The 19,706-nt window shown below is 51.3% G+C and overlaps 1 protein-coding gene across 3 annotated transcripts in view; it reads right to left on the bottom strand.

Moving 5' to 3' along the window:
* Positions 1–10,634: 10,634 nt before the first annotated feature.
* Positions 10,635–19,706, bottom strand: part of CELF6 (CUGBP, Elav-like family member 6) — a 31,151-nt gene continuing 22,079 nt past the window's right edge. The window contains exons 4-13 of one of the 3 annotated variants that reach the window (XM_012640565.1): positions 15,750–15,878; positions 15,562–15,641; positions 15,243–15,386; positions 15,020–15,152; positions 14,787–14,936; positions 14,514–14,576; positions 14,180–14,260; positions 13,950–14,093; positions 13,177–13,332; positions 10,635–12,294 (exon numbers count right to left, since the gene is read on the bottom strand). In XM_012640565.1, coding sequence (XP_012496019.1) covers positions 13,205–13,332; positions 13,950–14,093; positions 14,180–14,260; positions 14,514–14,576; positions 14,787–14,936; positions 15,020–15,152; positions 15,243–15,386; positions 15,562–15,641; positions 15,750–15,878 — 1,052 coding nt within the window. In that variant the 3' untranslated portion in view covers positions 10,635–12,294; positions 13,177–13,204. The remainder of the gene's footprint in view (positions 12,295–13,176; positions 13,333–13,949; positions 14,094–14,179; positions 14,261–14,513; positions 14,577–14,786; positions 14,937–15,019; positions 15,153–15,242; positions 15,387–15,561; positions 15,642–15,749; positions 15,879–19,706) is intronic. The other 2 variants (XM_012640566.1, XM_012640567.1) reach the window with 2 other exon arrangements.

The following is a 19,706-nucleotide window of genomic DNA, read 5'->3' as shown; positions in this document are numbered from 1 at the left end:
AGCTCTGAGTAAGAGCGAGACCCTGTTTCTACTCAAAATAGAAAAGAAATTAGCTGGACAACTAAAAATATATAGAAAAAATTAGCTGGGCATGGTGGTGCATCCCTGTAGTCCCAGCTACTTGGGAGGCTGAGGCAGGAGAATCGCTTGAGTCCAGGAGTTTGAGGTTGCTGTGAGTTAGGATGACACCACGGCACTCTAGCCTGGGCAACAGAGTGAGACTCCGTCTCAAAAAAAAAAAAAAAGAAGGGAACATTTCAAAAGTAGCTGGGCCAAATACAGTCTATATGAAAAATGTCCAGAGAAGGGTGTTGTTAATCTCAACGTTCAGTTTGGATGATGGTAGCTACCCCAGAAAGCTTTATGAATTTCCACGGGAACAGGCCAAATGTAAATAAGCCTCAAGTCTGGTTCACTAAGGTCTTTCCCTAGGTCCACGGTCCTCAGTGTGTGACAACTTTACGTACAAAGAAGCCTCTAATGTCAACGTTTAAATTCTGGGTTTGGCTCCCGGCATCGTGGTTCTGGAAGAGGAGGTTATTCCGCTCCATACCATGTGCCCCTTCTCTGAAGGACGAGGCCACTAAACAAAGAGTGTAGCGAAGAACCACGAGGGGCGATTCCCGCATGCTAGCGCTATCTCGGGTACCCCGTGGAGAAAGAGGATAGGGCTGGCCCCGAAAATACTCTCTGCCAACACGCTTCCAGGACAGGCCCCGCGGCCTCTCTTGGGGGAGCAGTTACAGCTCTTCCCCGGGGTTCCTCCGGCGACCCGAAGATACCCAACACCTGCCTCCCCCAGGAAGAAGCTCTGTGCCCGATCTGTGCTGCCAGCCGCCGTGCCTCCGAGAAGCCTGCCAAGCCCGGGAAGGCCCTTCAGAGCCACCTGCTCAAACCCCTCACTTCGCCCACCCCGGCCGAGGCGGGGCGGGCCCCGCACCCTTCCCGCGGCCCGGCCGCCCCGCCCCGTCCCCGTGGTGGCTGCCCCACAGGCCAGCCTCGCGAGTACTCACGGCGACCCCGGGCCGCGCGCGGCGCTGCCGAGGGACGAGCGGCCCGGGACGCCCCGCGGGGGCGGAGCGGCAGGCCAAGGGGCGGGGGCCGGGCCGGGCGGGCGAGGTCGCGCACCCCACGCCTAGTCGTTCCGTCACGGGCGCGTTGAGCAACTCTGCGCACGCTCGCGCGGCGACACGGCGGTCACGCGGCCGCTCCCGGCCAACAGCCACGCAGCCTGCACCCGGGCGCGCCTCCGCCGCCGACGCCGGCCTTGGGGCGCCTGCGCGGTGCCCGCTAGCTGGGAGGGGGCGCGGAGTGGGGGTGGCGCCTGCGCCGTGGGGCGGGGAGGGTGCGTGGAGAAAGAGGAGGGACTCTGGGGGCGTGCGGAGGGCCTTCGGAAGGAGACTGTCTGCGTTTGGCGCCCCGTGTGGTTGGAAGAATGAGCAGGGAGGGCGGTCCAGGGTGCTTGTGGACCGGGAGTCCCCTCGCTGGAGGCAGAGGCCGGCAGATAGAGATGGAGCGGGGACTCTGAAGGCCCTGCTGACTCCAGGAATCTCTGGTTCGAAAGTGGGAGTCAAAAACCTCAGGGTCTTTTAGTTCTTACGCTTAGCTCATTTGCTTCCCTGGTAGCTGCGATGTGCTGGAAAGCACACCGGCCTTCCAGTCAAACAATGTGTGTTCAGAGCTTGGTTTCATCACTTAGTGATTGTGCAGCCTTAAACAAAGACATTCACCTTCTGAGTCCTAGTCTTATCTTTGAAGTGGAGACGATAATAGCTGTTTCATTCAGCTGCTGTGGTGAGGACGAAGTGAGATAGGTTGAACTGTATGAAATTGCCCTATTTGTAGGATGTAAACAAATACCTGCAATTTCACACGATTCCAACTAATCCATGCGAAGTAACCAGCAGAGTACATGGGACTAAGAAGTCGTCCAGAAATGGAAGCTGTAATTGTGGTTATCAACCCTAGACGTGGACAGACCTCCTTCACGCTTATCAGTCTTGGAGCTTCCACGTGCCCTTTTCCATCAGCCCTAATGGGAAAAGGCTCATCTTGGACCAACTCTCCTTCTCTTTGTAACTGGACATAGCACACACAAGGAAAGCTTTGGCCCTGAGTGATACAAATATGTGTCATGTCTATCTAGCCCTCCTGCGCCCGCCTCAGTCAGAATTTTCCCGGTGAAGCTTTTTTTATGTATACGTTTGCACATCCTCAGCCTCTGCCTTGTGACTCCTTTCCCTTTTGATGGCCCCCTCTGCTTACCTTGCCACTCTGCCTGGGCCACAATGCTGTCTCAGTGTTAGTTTGTTAGACCCATTGTTTATAATAACTGAAAAAAAATGAGGGATATAGCCTCAGTTTCAGAGTGCAGGAGTTCAGAATAGTTGGGGAAGGCATTGGCCCTGCTCCCTAAAACAACTCACCATCAAAGGCCCTGTAACAGCTTTTGAAAGCCATGCATTTATGGGAGTGTGTTAAAATATAAGCACTTTGGATAAGCACAGGGGAACTGTCTCCATGAGTGAAATGTTAAACTCTGGTCCTCGATAACCCTTAGGATCCCCCTCCCCAACTCCTTCCATCTCACACCATCAGCTCTTCTATTCATCATTAATCTCAACTAGTTTATCAGAATCTTCCTGGCTTTACTTTTTTTCCTGCCCAGTACAGATCCTTGGGTCTGTCACTTTGATTAGATTTTTGATAATATGCTTGTCCTTATGTTTTAAAAATCACACTCCTCGATCATTCCAGCTGTCTACCTTCTCTACTCTCACATACTAAACCAGGATAAAGGAAATTACCCAGTCCTGCACACTTCAGCTTGTGTGTGGGCACTGATTTAGGTCAGCCCAGCCCATGAGCCCTGTTCTGTGGGAATTATATTTTCCACACCCACATTCCAAATCTACAGGCCCCAGGGCCATGTTTGTCTTGCGTGACTCCTGGCGCCCTGGTTGCAGTTTATTGAACTGTGAGTGGATTCCTGATCCAAGTTGTGTTAAGCAGATGTTCTCTCCTGAGAATCTGGGATTAGGGCTGAGAGATTGTGATCCTAATTGGACTGGTTTCTTGAGCAGAAGAGATATAGACTCAGGAGCTATGGTACATCCACCTGCCACCTACTATGATGAATGAACAAAGGAAAAAGACCAGCTGGGGACAACAAATGAAGCACGGAGAGGCAGAAGCCAGAAATGGTGAGACTATTCTCCAGCTCCTGGCAGCTTCCCAGCACTGAAGCCCTCTGACCTGGGGATCTAGGAGACACTCTTTTTTTTTTTTTGAGACAGAGTCTCACTCTGTTGCCCGAGCTAGAGTGCCGTGGCATCAGCCTAGCTCACAGCAACCTCAAACTCCTGGGCTCAAGCGATCCTTCTGCCTCAGCCTCCTGAGTAGCTGGGACTACAGGCATGCGCCACCATGCCCGGCTAATTTTTTCTATATATTTTTAGTTGTCCAATTAATTTCTTTCTATTTTTAGTAGAGACGGGGTCTCGCTCTTGCTCAGGCTGGTCTCAAACTCCTGAGCTCAAACAATCCGCCCGCCTCGGCCTCCCAGAGAGCTAGGATTACAGACGTGAGCCACCGCGCCCGGCCTGCTTCTGCCTCTTGAAGAACTTTGCTCCTTCACTTATCCCTCTCCCCCCCCATCTTTGATCTCAGCATATAAACTCGATCAACTCGCTCAACCTTTAAAAGAAATCCTATTTTAATCCCACATGCTACTGATTTTTCTTGCCTTCGACCAAGCTTCTAGGAGCAGTCTGTACTCTCTTTCTCCACCTCCTTACCTTTGATTTATTCCTTAAATCTCGTACCATCTGACCTCTCCCCAAAATTTCTACTGAAAATATTTTCACCAAAGTTACAAATGAGTTGCAAACTACCAAATCCCTTGGAAATTTTCAGGCTTAATTTATTTGACCCCTTGACCTCACTTGGCACTGTTGATCAACCTGTCCGCATAACCTTTTCCTCCGTTGACTCCTAGGGACTAGACTGTATCCTTCCGGTTTCTTCCTACACCTCATATGGCTCTTTCATGGCGTCTTTAATAGGCTCCTTTTCCTTCATTCCATATTTAAGTATAAAAACAGTTCAGTCCACACCCATTTCTCCTCTTATCACTTCTTCCAGTGGCCTCCATAGCACCCACTTGCAGCAGACCTTGTTCACTTTAGGTTGCTCAGAAACTGAATCGCCTTTTTATGTTACAAGTCGTGGAGGTAAGCAGAGTCCACCTTCCATGACAGACACTGAAAATGTTGGATCTTTCCTTTCCCGGCATTCCAGAAGGTAAGACAGGCATATGACCTGGCCAAGCAGCCACCAGAAATGTAGACTCTGGAGTAAGTGATTCAGAGGAATGGAATCATGGAGGATTCACCCAGTGGCAATGGCTGCTGTAGAGCAGGGTCAGCTTCATCCCATGCCCAAGGACTATTGTGTGGGTACTGGTGGTGGTGACATCCAGTGTCCAGTCATGATGACAGCAGCGGCGTTCTTGCTGGGCTGGCTCTGTATTTTGGCCTTTGCTCTGGTGGGCTGGCCTACCATTGTTCCTGCTTATCTTCCAAGCTTGGGTCTCCTGCCTGGCAATCTCATGACCCACCTAATGCCCTTTCAGCAACTGGTTCTGTTTAAATCAGCCTGAGTGACACACAGTTGTAGCTGGAACTCCCAAATCTGTATCTCCATCCTATACTTTTCGAGTTTCAAGTTGCCCTTTGGACAACTCCACTTGGAGGTCTCACAGGCAAACTCATCTTCTCACTCTGCATTTCTTTCATGTTCCCAGTGTAGTAAATAATACCTCTTAGTAAATAATACCTCTCAACCTGAACCCTGAGAAGGAAGCATCTTAGACTTCTCCCCTCCTTGTTTAAGTGGAACCAATTTTACTTCATAAACATCTTAAATTTTACCACTTAATATATCCTAAATCAACCCCTCCTGTGTACTCCTGCTCCTCCTCACCAGAGCTATTGCATTAGCTTCCTAAATAGACCCCTCATCCTGGAATCACTCCTCCAAACTAGTCTCCACTTAGCTGCTTAGGGGTCTTTTTAAAACCCAAATCTGATCATGTCACTCCTCTGTTAAAACCCCTCAATGGCTCTCCATTACCCCAGGATAAAACTTATACCGTTTCTGTGGATATGGCCCCTACTTGGCTCTCACCACCCCTCACATGCATCCTATACTCCAGCCAGGCCAAATTATATGTTCTCATAGGCCATGCAGGACATGTCTTTATAAGTGCTTAGTGGAGCTGGCAATCACAATGCCACCTCTGCCTCCTGCCCACTTCTGCCTCACAGAGATGGATACAAGACTCATCAGGCCAGGCCTGACCATCACCCTGACCGAAGTGATTAGTTCAGGCAGGGTTTTGTGACCTAAGCAGAGCCAATCATAATCTTCCCCTCAAAGTTCTCTGGCTTTTGAAACCGTGGTGCTAAGAGGACATGATACGGAAGCTGCTGGCACCCAGCTCTCCCTGCCATATGGGGAAAGTTTGTCAGAGAATGGGACCAAGGCATAAAGAGAAGCAAAGCCCTGAGAAATGGATTGAGAGAGACCTGATGACCTTTGTCTGAGCCCTTGCATGAAGACTCGAGCCTTGCATGAGATGAGGAACACAACTACACTTCTCAGTTCCTTCTTACTTAAACTGGTTTGTTTGGTTTCTCTAAGTTGCAGTTAAATCAATCCTAACACAGACTTGGAATGAAGTGTGGAATTAGTGGAACTGAAGTGAAATGGTGGCAGTGGGGATCTGATCATCCCCCCTTGGGTGGGAAATTGGAAATCCCTATTATTTGGTACCAAATCAGCTGGTTAAATGATCATCAGTTTTATCTTGAGACTCAAGTCATGCATCCATCAAATGGAGATTTCAGGGATGCATTGGGAAAAATGTCTGGATGGTGGAGTACGTTGACCTCTTCTTGAGATTTTCAATAAGGTCCTGCAGATCAGGTTTCCTCCATGCTGGCAGAATCAGAACCACATACAGCTTTGTTTAGAGTTGCCCTTTCTGCTTTTGGCCAGCAATCCAGACTGCCAAGGGTCAGATAATCATGCATCTGTAGATTATAAAAGCCAAATCCTCTTCCCCGAGTGAGAGCAAAGGCACAGGAGGTGGGAAATCCAGCAGGAGATACTGGAGTTTAGGGCCTTGGAAGTTCCCAAAAAAAGGGGGAATCCTGATACTCCAAGCCACACCTGAATACTTCCCTTTCCCCCCAAATTAAATCAGACTTATTTGATCTGGAATTCAGACAGTGTTGGGAGTTCCGGTGCTTGGGGACTTAGGCTGTGAAGCCCGTGGGAGAGAGTGGGATGTATTGGGCACAAACCTCATGCACGTTCTTGGATCCCCTAGGCCACATCCTTCTTTCTCTTTCTTGGTTGGCACCCTGCCTGTGCCAAGTAGCCCTTCCACTTCCACATCTGTGGTAGAAATGTCACACAGCAGGCCATGGGAGCTGACTCCCTAACAGCCACCCAGGGGGCAAATGATGCAACTGAGATGTGCAGGGGGGCCAGCTTCCTGTGGGGTGCATCTTGGCCAACAGAAAACAGGAGACAAGAGGGGAAGAGATGGATAAATTCCCTCTCAAATCTCCCCTTGGTGAACCACTCCAAGGTGAAGTTTCCTCTTGTAAACACCATGTGCTAGCAAACAAGCGGCCAACACGGTAATGTATCCTCTTGTATTGCCTCCGTCTTTTCTCCCCCTCACTGTCCTGGACTCCCACCTCTCCCCAAAATGTCAGTACTTGCCTCAGAGTCTGCTTTCTAGAGCACTTGGGTTAAGATACAGAGATACAATCAAAGCCCCCATCCCAAACTTGAGTCCCAACAGTGGGGTAACACAGCTGATTTTTCCTACTCCAATGCAGGGAAGCCCAGACCATGGGCTTCCTCTTAGGGCACCAGGGCCGGATCACTGGGTCTGGCCATTTCTGGACTACTCCCAGGAAGCTGAGGCTCATTCCATGGACTCTCTTTGTCATCCCTTGCATTTTCTGCTAAGCACCTAAGATACCCTTGGGAAGAGCCAGACCCAGGCTGGCAGCCTGTTCTGCCTTCTGTGTGTCTCTGTGCTTATAGGCAGCTGGAGGGCAGAAGGCCAGAACCTAGAAATCCGAAGTCCCCTCTACAGACAGCCAGTCAAAAGCTTTGGTCAGCCCAGGCTTCTAGAGGGCCGAGGACACAAAGTCAGGGATGGGGAGAAAAAGAGTGGCCCTCTGCCCCTTGTTAGTTTGCACTTGGTACAGACTTGGGCACCTCTTTGCAAACCTCACCTGGCTCAGACTGCAGGCTGGAAGGGCAGCTGCTTGGCCTGCATTGGCTCTTAGCTCTCTGAGCCCACGAACTTTCTTTCTTCTTTGGCTCTACCAAAGAGCACAGGGCATTGTAACACAATTGTGCAAGTATACTGACCATGGGGGAGGTCCACAGGCCACAAACAGCCTCTGAGTCCCTGCTGGGTTTGACTGTGTTACAGTGGAGGCAAGTGTAGTCAGGACAGTGGCCACCCAAAGATTACAACTGGAGGTGAAAAGGATCAAGTGAGATTCTGTGATCGCCACGTCGTAGCACCCTCTTTTGGAGGGTGTTACATGTGTGTTCTGCTCCACTGAGGCAGGGATAAGCCTCCAGGTCTGGACAGAGCACACAGCAGATCCAGAGCTGCTTCCAAGGTCAGCGGTTAGCAGTCCCATCTCAGACCAGAGGACTTTTTGCCCTACATCCCAGGTTGTATCCAGGGAGAGAAATTCATTCCAGGGGCTCTGCTGAAGGCTGAAGACTCTGCCCAAAGGCCCCAAGCTCTAGGTTCTCAGAGGGCCCCCAAATTCAGTATCAGCTGACAGACTCCCCTCAGGAGTCCTTTGGTAATGTGGCTTCAGTGTAATAAGGAGCCACGGCCAGAGGGGGCGGAGTAGAGCAAGCTGCAGGTTGCAGGTCCGAGATGCTTGCCTGGCTGCCTCAGTCCAGTTCCTCGTATCCCCTTGGTGCTGAGGCCTAGGAGCCAGGACCACTCAGGGACTTTGACTATCTGGTTGGAGCCAGGGCCACTGGAGCATGAGCCAGCCAAGTGCCAAATAGGTAATCTATTTTTGGGGGCACTGAGCAGAATAAGGGTGACTCTTCATCATAGACAGGTCATGATGGAAGCCATCAAGCTGAGGGGGAGGGGAATGGTCAAAGTGTGACCCGTTGGTAAAAGACAGAAACCACAAGGGCAAGATTGAGACTTAAGGACCAGGACTCAGCAAGATTCCTGATGATCGTTACTAGCTCATAGAGAGCCCTGGAATCAGAGAATCCTCACATCCGGCAAGGATGCTTAATCCCTAAGGCACTCTTTAAACCCAAAACCATGTCAAAAGGGAAGTGGGATGCTTCAATTCCAGAAGGGCCATCCTCTCAGAAAGAACAATGGATAAAGGAGATATTTACCAGTGGAAAGGACCAAGAACAATCAGTTGTATTAACCAAGAAATTCACTCCACCCTCCAGAAGGATGTGTTATATGCTGCAGATTACTGACCATTGTTTTTTTTTCTCCCCTATTCCAAATGGAATATTTTTTTAAAAAACTGTCATTTCCAGGCACAGTGGCACACATCTGTAGTCCCAGCTACTCAGGAGGCTGAGGCGAGAGGATTGGCCTAAGCCCAGGAGTTTGAATCTAGCCTGGGCAACATAGCGAGACCCCATCTCTAAAAAAATTTTTTTAATTAAAAAAATAAAAAAATGTTATCCAGCGGTGCACACCTGTAGTCCCAGCTACTCAGGAGGTGAAGGTGGAAAGATGGCTTTAACCCAGCAGTTCTAGTCCAGCCTGGGCAATGTAGTGAGACCTCATCTCTTAAAAAGAACTTGTTAGACTATTTCCCTCCACTATTTCATGTTGGTTATACAGCCAGTATATAGTATGTAGGGGTAGATAAGTTTATCTTTTAGCCATAGATTGCAAAATCATAAGTCATATACAGACCTGATCAAGAATTGCACATCACCAAGGACCCTGGACTGAGGGCTCCATAAAGCAAGTGGATATGATTCTGCTTTATCTCCCACTGGGAAGTGTGTGTGTGTGTGTGTGTGTGTGTGTGTGTGTGTGTGTGTGTATTTGGTTGGGTCTAGGATCACTGCATTGTTAGGCAGGCACCTTTTTGAAATTGTATGTTTGTCAAGAAAGTATATGTGGATGCAATAAAGGGTGCAATACAGTGGACACATATCATTTATCTGCCCTTCATCCCTTCCTTTGGGGAACCATTTCTCCCCTCCACACAGTCCTGGTGAAGTTGTCAATTATGGTGGCCTACTCTTCCATCCTAGTGGTGGGCATATGTCCAAAGCTGGCCAAAGTCCTCCTTAGGATTTTAGAGCTAGAGCTAGTGAGGCCAACATATAGAGGGAAGCAGAGCCAAGAGATGGACACAACGTTTGAGCCCCTAGATCCAGCCATGCTTGAAGGCAGATACAGCCTTTGATTTATCACTTATGTAAACTAATTAATTTCCTATTGGCCTAAACATGTTTGAGCTGGGTTTTTGGCACTTGAAACTGAAAAGGTCGAGACTAATACATGTATACACAAACAGAGACACAAACACCATGTTGTTGAAACTCATCAGACATTATACAAGTCTTCCATGATCTTATCAGGGGTCAATAAACTTTTTGTCTAAAGGACAAGATAAATGTTTTAGGCTTTGTGGGCCACATATGGTCTCTGTCTCATTTTCTTTGTTTTTACAATCCTTTAAAAATATAAAAACCATTCTTAGTTTGTAGGTCATAGAAAATAGGCCATAAGCTAGATTCGGCCCACAAGCCATGGTTTGCCAGCCCCTGATCTAGACCACACCAACCCCTGAAGCTTTGGAGTCACACAGTCTGCCAGTCCCTAGTCTACACACTAAAGTATAAAGCAAAGTAGTTTAAATGCCATTTTGGTTCAAGTGTCTTAACATGACTTGCAATGATAAGGTTCAGGGTAGAGTTAGGAATGGGAAAAAGGTCTTATCTTGTGCCCATTATCTGCCACATGATAGGCACTGAGTAAATGGTTAATCATTATTATTTCTTGGGACTAAGAATACTTTTTCAAAATGATGCAGCTGTCTAAACAGCTTTGTCCCAATGTCCCAGTTCATCCTCAAAGGCCCTTGCCCTCCTTAACCTCCTTCAGGAAGCCTTTCTCAGACCTCCCCCACCACTAAAGTCTGAATCAGGTGCTCTCCTTGCTAGCACAGACCTTGCGTGGCCCCCCCATTATAACTGCATTATTGGTCTCCCTCGCCCCTTAACTGAGTACTTGGAACATGCCTGAGTCTTAATACCCAGCACACTGCGCACCACCTTGCACTCAGGGAGCTCTGCCTGCAGTGAGTATCAGTTTGAATGTGCAGGGCTCTATGTCTCTATCTGTGTCCCGGGTGGTCAGTCTGTGTCAGCACTGTGCTGGTGTACACATGCCCTCAGCACTGCCTCTTCTCTCAGTTGGAAATATTTGCAGATGTACACCGTACCTTACCTGGTAATGTTATCGCCATATCTAGTTTTCTTTCCCATTCCCTCCAAAAAAGAGTCATAGACAGAGGAAGAGGTGGGAACAAGTTTTCTTAGAAACTGTTATGAAGGAGGAACCCTCCACCCCCACCCCCCACATCCTTTACTATCTGACGTGATATCAGATCAGAGGCCTCCGGCCTCAGCAACATCTGGGGATTGGAGTGACCCCACATGGCTGACCCCACACAGCTGGGGCCTCAGACTAGGTTGATCCACGTCTGTGGAGTGGAGGGGAAGTTGTCCTCCCGGGAAAAATATGTGCAAGGCCCTGCGGGCCCAGGAAAGGCTGACCAAGGCAAGGTGAGTCGTGGTGTTCTAAGCTGAATCTTGTGCCCATCTCACAGAAGCAGGCAGGAAGCACCACCATTGATCAGCTTTATATGGCACCCACTGTATACAACAGACAGACAAAGACAGACAGACAGAGCACACACCACTTCTAAGCTGAACACTGCTCACCAACTAGAAGCACCTTGGATAAGCACACGTGAGACACTCTTGCATAGGAAAGATGTACTTTTTAAAGGAATGAAGAAGTATTTTGGCAAAACATCTACTTCCCTCCCAGGCCCGGGGTAAAGAGGGACCTCTAATTCTGAAGCTTCTACATATTGAAAATTATCCCCTCCTCAATGGCAGTATATACAGTAGCAAACCTTCCAAGTCTGTTGTCACAGCCCTCTACATATACCCTGAATTGACTTTACGGGTGGGCAAACTTAGACTAAGAGACAGAAGGTGGCCTGGAGCAAGGGGACACTGGGGCTGGCTCAAGGGGAGGGGAAACAGGAGGTGTCTCGGCTCAGCCAAAGGCAGGGCCTGTCTATCTGGACTGGGAAGGGAAAGGCTCAGGTGGCCAAAACTCCCTCTTTCTTCCTGGCTGGAGAAGCAGTGGTTTCACAAGAAAGGCTGTCGAGAAGGAAAGGGAGGCTTCCACGCCTGCTGACCGGGGGGCTTCTCAGGATGGCAAAAGCCAAGGCAGACCTGAGCTCCTCCTGGGGCCTTTTCAGGATACTCTCTGAGTTTGGGGCTTGTGGATTGTGGGTTCACTGCTTCCATAACCCTCTCGTTACCTGTATCTGAGCCTAGACCTCAAGTTCTTAATTATTTTTAAGAGGGCAAGGAGGGGAAATGGTTTAAGAGGGAATGAGACACAGAACAATCTTTCCACAGCCTCCCTCTGCCTAGGCTGGGGCTAGCAAGGGTCTCCTTCACCCTGTCTCCTAGGGATATTTAAAGGCAGCTTTTATGAGACTCTATACTGTCTTTTTTGTTTCTCTTGGGTTTTTGTTTGTTTGTTTTTTGTTTGTTTGTTTTAATTTATATAGATATATATATTCTTAAAAAAGCAATAGTCCTTTGGTCCCTAAACTCTAAGGAATGATATGATTTTGAAAGAAATAAATCTGGGCTTCCCTTGTGGAGAAGCCCTTGGCACCCCCAATGCCCTCTGCTGGTTCCCCTAGATAGTCAATCCTCAGCCAGCCCTCGAGCCCTCGAGCCCTGCCAGCCTGAGCTCTGTGCGGTGGGCACAGAACAGCCCACTGGATAAAAATAATCCTTAAGAGTGGCCTGAGCCCCAGGCACCAGCCTCGGGTCCGATCCATCTCCGTCTGCAGCTGCTCCTTCGGGAAGGGCTGCTCAAGCGTTTCTGTGCTTTTCCTTTCCTTTCTTCTCACTCTTCCGTTTCTGTTGTTGGGTATTAATTGGTAAGGAGAGAGGGAAGAAAAAAAGGCAAAAATCACCCTTGAGGATCAGACAGGAAGAGCAGCTCGCCCCATCAGTGACATCTCCGGTGACTGGTCAGACCTCTCTTCCCAAGGAGTGGAGCTAGAGCAGGGCCAAGGCAGCAGCCTGGTCTACTGAAGCCAGACCCTTCGTCCTGGGCAGATGACCCCAGCCCAACATTCCCTCCGGAAGGCTCCTGGGGGAGCTCAACAGGGCCATGTGGACCTTCTGGGACAGCACATTTTCCACAGTTGCAGGGGGCATCCTATGAACTCATGGCCCTGCCGAAAACCTAGAACTTGTCATCTCACCCCATCACCCACCAGGTCCTGCAGATCCTACTTCTTAAGCAAGTTTGCGTCTCTCTCCACATCTCCACGTTCACTGCCATTATCCCAGCCCTTACATCTAGTCCCTTCTTAAACTACTCAATGGTTCTTTATTACCTTGAGGATAAAGTCTGAACTCATGGCCTTTAAGATTCTTCACAAGCTGGCCCAAATCTACCTTTCTAGTCTCATGCCCCAGCCCCCAGCCCCTCCCCACATACATTTCTCTACTCCCATGGCCCCCTGTGGCTATTTCTGGAGTAGAATTGGATGCATTTCACCACAATTGTCTCTCCTAGACCATAGGGTTAGGAATGTTGTCTAATTTATGTCAGTCCTTGGATTGAAGCAAAAGTACAAAGTCTCCATCTGAGGACTCCTCCTGGCTCCTGGCTCTTCTCTCTCTCCCAGACTTTCTCAGAGGTGGGTGCCTCCAGCATCCCAAAAGGAGCTTAAAAGCTGGGAGGGTCTCATTACTCAGGCCCCACCTGCGTGGGGTTCATCAGAGACTCACCTCTCTGTGGCTGGTCAGTGAGAGCAGATCAGTAAGGCCGGTTGGCATCCTTGGGCCGCTTTAGCTGGACCTTGAGCCTCTTCATGCCAATTTGAAAGCCATTCATGGCCTGAATAGCAGTCTGGGCACTGGTTGGATTGTCAAAACTAACAAACCCTGGGGGGTGTGGGCAGAGAGGTTAGCTGGGAACGCTGCCTGGCAGGTCCCTGCTCTCTGACCAGCTCCCTCTTCTCCCATCCCCCTCAGGCCAGTTCCATCAAACACATACGGCCCCTCCCCCATTGTTTGTGTACAACAGACACACACTCATAGACAAATGGCCTGAGATTCCTAAAGGTGTGATTCTTGGAAGGACAAGAGGCAACTCTGAGTCTGTAGGGGGGAAGGGCGGGGGTGTCAGTGTGTTGACTGGGATGTTTCCCTGTTTTCTCTGGCACATGTTGGCTTCTTCCCCCAGAGCTTCCATTCTGGTCCTCAGAACTGTGGTTGGAGTTAGAGGGGATCTCTGGTCCCAGATCCAGATTCTGCCTGCCATGGCCAGACTCCAAAGCCCTGACCTGGCTGAACATATTCCGGACACCTGGTCTTCCCATGTAAACCTGAAATAAGGCTTGTTCTTGGCCTAGGCTTAGCCCCGTCACTAGTCTGCGACCCCATTTACTGCCATACATTCAGTCTCTGGAAAGCATTGCCTTATGGAGGGACAGTCTTAGGGTCTGCAGGGAATCCTTTAGTTAGAAGTAGGAGAGGCCCAGGAGTGGGGCTCAGCTCACCGAAACACTTGCTCTGGTTGGTGGCTCGATCCACGAAAACTTTGGCAGAGACAACGGCTCCGAAGGGCAGGAATGTTTGTATGAGTTCCGCATCACCAAACTCCTGAGGCAGGTGATAGATGAAGAGGTTACAGCCTTCTGGGCCTGAAGGAACAGTAGCAGGGTGGTTCAGGGGAGGGGCCCTGAGTCCAGCCCCACCAGGCCCTGACCTCCAGCCCCCAGTCCCTCACCTTCTCTTTGCTGCTGGGGCAGGGCTGAAGGCTGCTGGGAAAAAGCCGTGCTCACTGGGGCATAGGCCGACGGATAGGCTGCTGGAGACAGAGGTGGGAGTGGGCAGTGACCCCCAGGAGCCATCCCCCAAGCAGGGCCCCACCTGCCTGGCCACCTTTGACCAATTCAGCCCAGTCTGGTAGTAACCCTCACATGGAGAGAGGTCGTTCTGGAGAGTGGGGGTAATGGGAGGGTAGACTCCTCAGAACAGAGCCTAAACCCCCCACAATCTCCCTGTTCCTTCCTGGGGCCCTTCAACCCCCCACCTCCAGGCCGCGGAGCGCCCAGTGAAACCTGCGTAGTGGTGCATCCCAGCATAGGCCTGCTGCAGGGGGTCAGCCACGCCGGGGCTCTGGGCTGGGGAGAGAGGGGCGCAAGGCCTACGGTGAAGGCGGGCGGGCAGGGTCCAGTGAGCCGCTCAGGGAGTGTGGGAGGCTGTGAGAGGCAGCAGGGAACGAGGGGGAATCCTTTCCCAGGGACCCCGAGCCCTGCCCCTCCCTCCCCCCGCCCCCTGTCCCCCGCTCCCCACTCCATTTCGGGGAGATTTGGGAAGAGCCGGGGGCCCACCTGGGTACGGGGAGAGCCCGTTATTGTAGAGCGTGTCGGAGCCCGGCTGCCCGTTGGTCTGCGGGGTCAGGGGCCCGAATCCATTGACGCCGATGGGCGCCGGGAGGCCTGGGAGCGTGCCAGGGCCGCCGCCGGCCGGGGAGTTGGCTGCTGGTGGCGGGAGAGGTCGGAGAGTCAGGCCCCGCCCGCCCTGCCCTTCCCAGCCGCACCCTTCCCCAGATGCGGAGCGCTACCTGCTGCGGGCAACAGGGGCGCGGCCACCAGGCTGAAGGCCGCCACGTGCTGCATCTGGGCCGCCACTGCCGCCACCGGGCCTAGGCCCGGGCCCTGCGCCGCCGCCAGCAGGGCCGCCTGGTGCTGCAGGATCTTCGGGAGGGAAGACGGACGGGTGTCGGGGGCAAGCGGCGGGCAGCGGCCCGGGCCCCCCACCCGCCCACGCCGGCGCCCGCCACCTACCGCCGTGGTGTAGGCGCCGCACGCCCCGAGCGGCAGGGGCGCGGGGTGGAAGGCGCCCAGCTGGCCGGCCATCTGCTGCATCCGCCGCAGCGCGCGCTCCCGGTCCGTGTCCGCCAGCTTGACCACAAGGCTGGACGAGGCGCCCTGGGCGGGGCAGGGGAGGCCGTGGTGAACGGTCCCGACCCTGGCCCCAGCCCTGACCTCAGCCCTGGGATGAGCGCCCTCCGGGTCAGGCTCTTTCCCGGGCACCCAGCGCGAGTGGGGAGGAGCCCGTCCCCGCCCCGCTGGCCTCACCCTCGGCCCGGGCACCCGCCCTCACCGCCATGGTCCGGCTGCCGTGCAGACCCTGGATGGCCGCCTGAGCTTCCCCTTGACTCCCGAACTTCACAAAGGCACAGCCTGGGGCAGGATAGAGGGATCGGGTGGCTCAGGCCACAGGGGCCAACAGGTCATGTGGCCCAGAGTGACAAAAGGTTACCAGAAAATCCCAGGGTCAGCTTAGGTCACCTTTACTGGTGCCATCTGGGCTCCGCAGGACTGTGCACTCCTCGATATGGCCAAAAGGCTGGAACAGGCGTCTGACGTCCTCCTCGCCCTGCTGTTTGCCCAGCATCCCCACGAACAGCTTTCGGTCCTCTGGGAACAAAGCCAGGAATGACCTGGGGACCCCCAAGTCTTCCTAGACTCCCAGAGTAGCCCGAGGAGCTCAGGAATGTAGCTCCCTAGTTTAGCTCTGGGAAACTGTGTAGGGACTGAGAAGGCACTGGGGTCCCCAGGTTGGGTTTCTTTGGGGGGCGGGATGACCTACAGACAGATCTGGGGGAAGGGAACTCAGCTCAGATTTCCATCGGGAAAACCTGGGTCCCGGGGAAACCCAGAAGGGCTCACTGCCGCTCTTGTGGGGAGTGATGCAGTCTTGAGATCTTTGGCTGGGCAGATCCCTACTCATCGTTTTGTGTTTGACCTTCCTGTTCTTAAGAGTTTGGGAAATGCTGTCTCAGACCATTTCCGCCATATTAAGAGAGTGGGTGCTCAGAGAAGGCCTTTGTATTCAGACTGGGTCCAGAGCAGAGAAGTATTATTAATACATCCTTGCCAGTCGGCCTGGTAGCAGTGACTAGAATCAATGCCCCATCCCGCTCAAGTCAAGGAGGATTCTGGGTTTAAAAGCAGTACAGAAAACAGTTTTCTCATCCTACTGCCTCATCCCTAGGCACTGAGCACTGGAATGGTGAATCCTCACCCCCAGCATCAAATCCACCTGGGTGCCCCTCCCCAAGGCCTGCAGAGAGCAGGAAGCTCAGGTTCCTGAGCCTCCGATATTAGCATTTTCCCCATTACATTCGCTGAACCCCTAACCCCTTTCCTTAACTCCCACCCCCACCACCCCATCCCCTCAGCAAGCTTCCAGGAAACCTCTGAACCCTGTCGCCTCCTCTCCGACTTACCCTGTCCTCCTGCCCTGACCCCTCCCCAAGTGCTCATGCTATGAGAGAATGAGTGCTGCCCATAGACCTGGATTGCTTCCAGAGAACAAGCCTGAGCCCTCCTTGTGTCCACCCTTTCTATGGGAGTGGCAGAGTTGCAGGAAAGGGGCTGCAAGCTGGGCCTGTGTCCCCTGAAGGAAGCTGGAGAGCTAGGGCTAGAAACCAGGGCTTTTCTGTACATCCAGCGAGTTAGCCCTCAGGAGCACTATCTGGGAGCCCAGGATAGAGGGGCCCAGCTCACAGGGCCTGCTGTCAAAATCTGGCTCCTCTCTGCACCGAGGTAAGTCTCTGAATTTGGGAGGGGGCTTGACCATGCAAGTTGGGAGAGAAGGGGTGGGTGGGAATCTGGATTCAGGCTTCATGTTGAAAATCCTGCAGCTCGGAAGAACCTATCCTAAACTCCTCTACTCCTTGCCTTGACAAGCTTGGCTAGGCAGATGGGGGTTCTTGGATTCTGAATGCAGGGGAGACAAGGGCATAAAAATGTAAAACCTTCTGTGCACACAATCAGTAGCGTGAAAAAGCAACCTACGGAATGGGAGAAAATATTCATAAATAATATATCTCATAAGGGAGTCAATATCCAAAATATATAAAGAACTCCTACAACGAAACAATAACAAAGACTGGAGCCTGGGTGACAGTGAAGAGGAAGAACAGACTGACTGGAACTTAACAGTGGAGGGATCTCCAATAAGGCTATGTGTGTACCCATATTTCACCTGGATGGTGTGAGGTTCAGCCTCGGTTGCCCCCAGGGGCACCTCAGATCCTGAGGTATCTGTCTGTCTGTCAGTGCTGTGTCTGTGTGGAGGGCCAGGGTTGCAGTTCATGGGTGGCTGGCAGAATGTGTTTTAGCAGAATCTTGCGCTCTGTCCAAAGAGGTACTCCCCAGATCCTGAGGGAGGGGGTGGATAAGTATTTGTGGCTGGAATTCTGCAGGAGGCGAGAAGGTCTTACCAGCAACCTTCTGTGGTGAGAGTACAATCCAGTGGGTGTGCTCTGCTTCTGGGGATGTGGGCCACAGAATAGTGCCCTTGGAATAGGCCACTGGTTTCCTAACCTTTTGTAAAATCAGTGGAATACATTGTTCTAACAAAAATATTAGGATGAAGCTCAAAATGTAAGAGAAAAGCAGAACTGTTTGACTGAAGCCAGAAAAGGGGGTAGGGAGGCTGGAGTTATTCCTGCTTGATCTTCCCCTGGTACTCTCTGGGGTGGGGACTTTCCAAAGAAAGCCCTTTGAAACCATGGTCCTAGAAGATAGAGAATAGAGTTCCAGACGGTGTATGAAGGGGGATCTGAGATCTTCCTGCTTAGGACCTGAAGACTAGAAAACTCTTTCATGGACCTCTTGACCAATGTGATGCAGATAGCTTTGCCTTGATATTGGAGGACAGACCCCATTTGGTCAGAGAATCAAACCCCAGAAAACCGTGTCATTGTTCTGAGCTATGACACTAAAGTACGCCCATGTAACTGAAGATAGCCTGGGAGAGGCTGGAGGAGATCCTAGGGCCTCCACATTCCCATGGGAGCTTTACGATACACTAATTTATAGTGCAGTCATGCCGTTGGGTAGGGCCTGCAAGATGGCAGTGGCACACAGATAAGTTGTCATGCCACATGGACCAGCATCCAGGTAGCCCTATGTAGGAAGAGAGATAGTACAAGCTGAGATGGAGCCCCCAAGACAGGAAAGAGGTTTGTATGGACAGTGGCGATCTGATCCTTCATCTGCTCTTCCTCTGATTGCTCTTTCTACTGATGGTGGTCAGTTCAAACTCATGTCATGGCCTAGGAAACTATTTGATCCTACTTTTACATTGAAAATCTCTCAAGTTAAGAATTTCTGTTTCCATGCCATAGGGCACTGACCCGATGGTTCTGGACCACTGAGGCACACAGAATTTGAGACTGAAACGAGCACCCACTATGGGCTGGGCTCTATGCTACCTGTTTCCTAGGCATCACCTTGAATCTTGGTGTATCCTCTTGCTACTTTACCGGAGCCTTGATGGTGTTTGATAGGAGAATGATGTGGATCACAGTAACCATGAGCCTCAGGTGACCCAGAAATGGTGGTAGAAGTTTCTTAACAGACCTGGTCAAAGAGAAGTACAGGCTGGACCTCTGAGAGTAGTCCCCAAACTCACAGCCTTGAAGATTCTGACAGCTGATCAATGCCCCCAGAGAGAGATGATGATGGGATAGGGCCCAGAAAATTCACTTCCCTGTAGGTAAAACTATCAGTTTGGTAAAAAGAGGATGCTGCAAGAGGTAGGGCAGAAATGTCTAAACAAAAGCATCCCATGGGTGATGGGAAGGTCCCTGGAAAGATGGGAATATCAAATATGAAGACTCAATCTTCCTGAAGTAGAGAGAATTGGAAGGCAGCATCAGTATGGAGTTGAGACATGGTTGGAAAGCCACATGGTTGAATGGTGTAACTGCATTTTCCTGCTGGCAACCAATGTACACTCCTTGTTCTTTTATCAAATGCTTTTTGAACCCCAAACATGTGGCTTAGTCTCCCAGAGGCCCATCTCCATGAAGCTGCCTTGTGTCGCTGGTCATACAGGCCAGGGATTCTAATGCAGCAAATGGTGGGGCTGAGAGCCCAGTAATCACAACAGAATCAGTCCTGTCTATCTTCTTCTGGAAGAGAACCAGGATGCTGTTCAGGAAAAGAGGCTCTGCTTCAAGTTGGTCCAAAGAAATTCCCAAGATGTCCAAGTTTCTTGTTTCTGGGCTACTCACGCCCACTCACCTCCATGTTGGTAGGATGTAGTATGATGGTAGGGACAGTGTAGGTAAAGGTCGCATCTCAGCCTTGGAATACCAATCACCACACATCCTAAAAATATTGGTTCACCTTTCAGTTCAAATACCAACTCAGAAAGTCCTGCCAGTGGCAGCAGTTGTAGTAAAGCTCTCTCCCTTGGTGTTCTTAGTGATGACTGCAGCATAAGATGAC

Source organism: Propithecus coquereli, unplaced genomic scaffold (assembly GCF_000956105.1).
Source record: "Propithecus coquereli isolate 6110/MARCELLA unplaced genomic scaffold, Pcoq_1.0 Scaffold155, whole genome shotgun sequence".
NCBI classification, from domain to species: domain Eukaryota; kingdom Metazoa; phylum Chordata; class Mammalia; order Primates; family Indriidae; genus Propithecus; species Propithecus coquereli.
The sequence above is the reverse complement of the archived record's forward strand: the minus strand, read 5'-3'. Positions and strand labels throughout refer to the sequence as shown.